Source organism: Tupaia chinensis, unplaced genomic scaffold (genome assembly GCF_000334495.1).
Source record: "Tupaia chinensis unplaced genomic scaffold, TupChi_1.0 Scaffold000159_1, whole genome shotgun sequence".
Taxonomy (NCBI): domain Eukaryota; kingdom Metazoa; phylum Chordata; class Mammalia; order Scandentia; family Tupaiidae; genus Tupaia; species Tupaia belangeri.
In genome coordinates this window covers 7,496,523-7,500,032 of record NW_006159630.1, presented here as the reverse complement: position 1 = coordinate 7,500,032, position 3,510 = coordinate 7,496,523, and the positions used below count along the sequence as shown (strand labels likewise).

Below are 3,510 nucleotides of genomic sequence, written 5' to 3'. Positions count from 1 at the left end.
AAAAAAAAAAATCACGCTAGGCACGTGTGTGTGTGTGTGTGTGTGCGTGCATGTGTATGTGTGTGTGCCTGAAGTCCTGAGAGGAGAATGGAGGAGAACGAATGACAAATGGCAGTGTGGCTACCCGCATGGACAGGGGGATTTCCACTCTCTCTCTCTCTCTCTCTCTCTGAGGGGGATTTTCCACTCTCTCTCTCTCTCTCTCTCTTTCTCTGTCTCTCTCTAGCAAGCATGTGTGCCCTATGGCAAAAACTTAAAAAAAGAAATTTACCAGAGGGGACATGTGCTCACCAGAGAGAGACAGAGACAGAGAGGGATTGGAAGAAAGCACCTCTGGGAGGGCAGGAGACGTGGTCATGCTGCAACCCCGTCTCCTCCACTTCTCCACCCCAAGATCCCACACGCCCAGACACCCATGCCTGGCATGTTGCCCAAGTCACCGGGACTGGGACTAGAACCGAGATTGGCCATGTGGGTCCCTTGACCACCAGGTCACAGAGCCAGCCCAGTTCCTCACTGTTCCATAGGATCCCACAGGGCACGTGAGGACGGGCTCTCACGGGAGAGAGAATCCAAACCCAGGCAGGAACTGGAGACTGTCAGAGCCACACGAGGGCAGCCCACAGAGAGCTGGGTCTGCTCCTCCCTGAGCGGCAGGGTTTCTGGGGTCATCTGCGGAAAGCTAAGGAGCACTGGGGACCAGGAGGTCGGAGAGTGCACTGCGATCCCACTGCTCCCTCAGGGAGGGGAGGCAATTTCAGGGGGTCCCTGGGTTCCCCACGTGGTAGAAGGTGCCAGAGAGAGGGAGAGACGGGTCATCCTGGGAGGGCGAGGGCCTCCAGGCACAGGGAGCCCACTGGGCCTGGCCCTCTGTGCTCTCACGGACCACAGCTGCGAGGACGCTGCCTCAGGAGCTATTGGGACGGGGCGGGGTCCTCGGGGCCAGGGTCAGGGCAGCTGTGATGGGGAGCAGATGCCACAGGGGTCCTGGACCCAGAGTGAGGACGGGGACAGGTCCAGGTGAGACACAGGTCCCTTTCGGAGAGGACTGGGCTCTTGTCAGGACGGGCAGGACACAAAGGCCCCACTTGGGCCAGTCCCTCGGTGACCACCGCCTCGAGGGTCAGGCCTGAGACAGTCAGTGTGGGCACAGGGAGGAGCCTGGGTAGAGAGAGGGTTCTGAGATAGATGGAAGGTTCCAGAGAAGACACAGGTGCTCTGTCACACACACATGCCCACACGCACACGCACACGTACATATATTTGAAAGTCCATGAGCATACACACTCACACACATGCCCAGGTCCCAGGTCACCGTCCCCAAGCCACCCCCTCTCTGTCCCTCTTCTCTCCTCGGGACACTCGCCATAGACCCCACTGGTGCACTGGGGCTCACCTGGGTACACGGACACCACAACCTGCACGTGGGTGTCCTGGTCCCAGGGTCGGTCAATCGCAGACCAGTAGGTGCCTGCGTCCTCCTCTTTGAGGTTCTCCAAGGTCACTGTGAAGGTGAGGCTGGCAGGATGGTCCCTGATGGACACTCGGCCTCTCCGCACTTCCAGCTGTGACCCGCGGATCTCCACGATCTTGTCACAGAGCAGGCGAAGCGGCGTAAGTGACTTTCTGCACCAGTACTTGCTATCTGCCTGGAATTCCCGCTGGTACCGAAACTGCAGGCTCAGGGACCCGCCCACGGTGCCCGTCGCGGTGCTGGGGCCGCTCAGGGAGAAACAGCCTGCAACACACAAGCAGCACGGGCTCTCACCGGATGGCCTGGGCAGGGGGCCCCGGGCTCAGGTCCTCGAGGGCCCTCGGGGGCTAGAGGAGACAGTGCAGGGAGACAGGCCTTGCCAGACCCAGGGGCTCAACTGAGGGATTGAGGAGCTGCTTCCTGGCAGAGCTGTGCATGAGGGGTGTCCCTGCAGACAGGAAGGATGTGGGTGTGACAGCACTGTGCGTGTGTGCGTGTGTGTGTCTGTGTGTGATAGTTCACGTGTACGTGCGTGTGCAACTATGCCTGTGAGTGCTCTCCTATGAACATGTGCACCTGTGTGTGTAGTGGACCTGGACGGCACTCTGAACTGTGTCCTTACGCTGTGACAATCGTGGAACCCCTCGCTCGAGGGCTTATTCTGTACCAGGCGCCATGAATATTATTCGCCTGCACTGGGCCCCGATTCTTCTCATCCCTGCCAGGCAGGCGCTGACACTCCAGGTGTTCCTCCGCCCTCCTGCCCTGCCCAGCCCCACTCGGCTGCCCTGCCCTCCTGCCGCACCCCTCCCTTTCTCCCACTCCGGACAGACCTGGTCCGGGCTGACCCCGCTCACCTGGGACATGCAGGAGGAGCAGAGCTGAGGGCAGCCACGCAGCCCCGTCCCTCATGGTCATTTTTCTCACAGATGTCTCCCGCAGGCCAGGTTCCGGAACCCCTCACAGTGGGCCCGTCCCCGTGTGCACTTCTGCTTTCTACTCCTCATTTCCTTATCCAGCCCCGTCTCAGGCCTGCGCTCTGGCTGGTCACGTTGCAGGAGCCTCAGGGAGAGGAGCCGCCTGGGCCCAGGCAGGTGCCCTGGGACTCGGCACTGCTGGGCATGACCAGGCCCTGTCGGCTGGGATGCCGCCCTCCCACACCCTCACTGCCGGTCCCCTGCCTCACTCCCCACTCCACACAGCAGAGCCACACCGGCCCATTCCTCCCACTGGGGCTTCCCGCCCCCATCACTTGTCACTTCCTGTGTAAGGATGCACAGTCTGGGGTGGAGCCACCTCCGTCCACCCTCTCCGGCCCCAGTGCTGACGTCACAGGAAGGGGCTGGTAACAAGGTCGTGATCGCTTGATAAGAAGCAGCAGCACTGTGTAGGGTGGCCGGAGTCAGGATACTTGAATCCCTTGGGAGGAGCCCAGCACCGAGAAGCAGTCCTGTTAGAGTGAGCATGTTCCTAAGTCCCGTGACAGGTCCAGAGTGTCCCCACGTCCTTGGCCAGCAGGTGTTCTGGTGACCACCAGCTCGGGCCGAGGAATGTGTCCTGGAGACCTCCGGTCCCCGCAGTCCACAGTGCTCTGCGTGCACCTCCTCGTGGCTCAGTGGGCGGACCCCGTGCTCAGTGTCCTGCCACAGTAAAGTTAAAACCTTATGAAGTCCAGAGGAAAGCCCTGCATGGGCTGGCCCCAGCCTCATGGGTAAGGGAGTCGAATCTTGCATGGCTGTGTGCAGTTTAAATCCCAGCCACAGGGCCTGGAAAAACACCAGCGTGTGTGTGCAAAATCTCAGCATGATGGGGAAGCAGAGAAGGGAAGGCGGTGTGACCTCTCTCAAAGGAAAGTATTGATTTGCAGATGCCCAGGAGCACGATCTGCAGGTGGCTTGGAGCGTTTCCTGTGTTCCTGTCCCTGCGGCTGGGAAGGAGAAACACTCCTGTCCTTGAGTGTCAGGCTGTGTCACTGATCCTTCCAGATCCCTCCCGACAGGCTGGGCTTCCAGGGAGGGCTCCCGTCCCCCAGAAAG

The 3,510-nt window shown here is 60.5% G+C and overlaps 1 protein-coding gene across 1 annotated transcript in view; it reads right to left on the bottom strand.

The window, feature by feature from the left end:
• The window catches only part of LOC102480789 (CMRF35-like molecule 6), a 51,060-nt gene extending 48,350 nt beyond the window's left edge, over positions 1–2,710 (bottom strand). Inside the window, exons 1-2 of the mRNA XM_006145940.2 lie at positions 2,332–2,710; positions 1,397–1,738 (exon numbers count right to left, since the gene is read on the bottom strand). Coding sequence (XP_006146002.1) covers positions 1,397–1,738; positions 2,332–2,392 — 403 coding nt within the window. The 5' untranslated portion in view covers positions 2,393–2,710. The remainder of the gene's footprint in view (positions 1–1,396; positions 1,739–2,331) is intronic.
• Between the last annotated feature and the right edge of the window lie 800 nt (positions 2,711–3,510).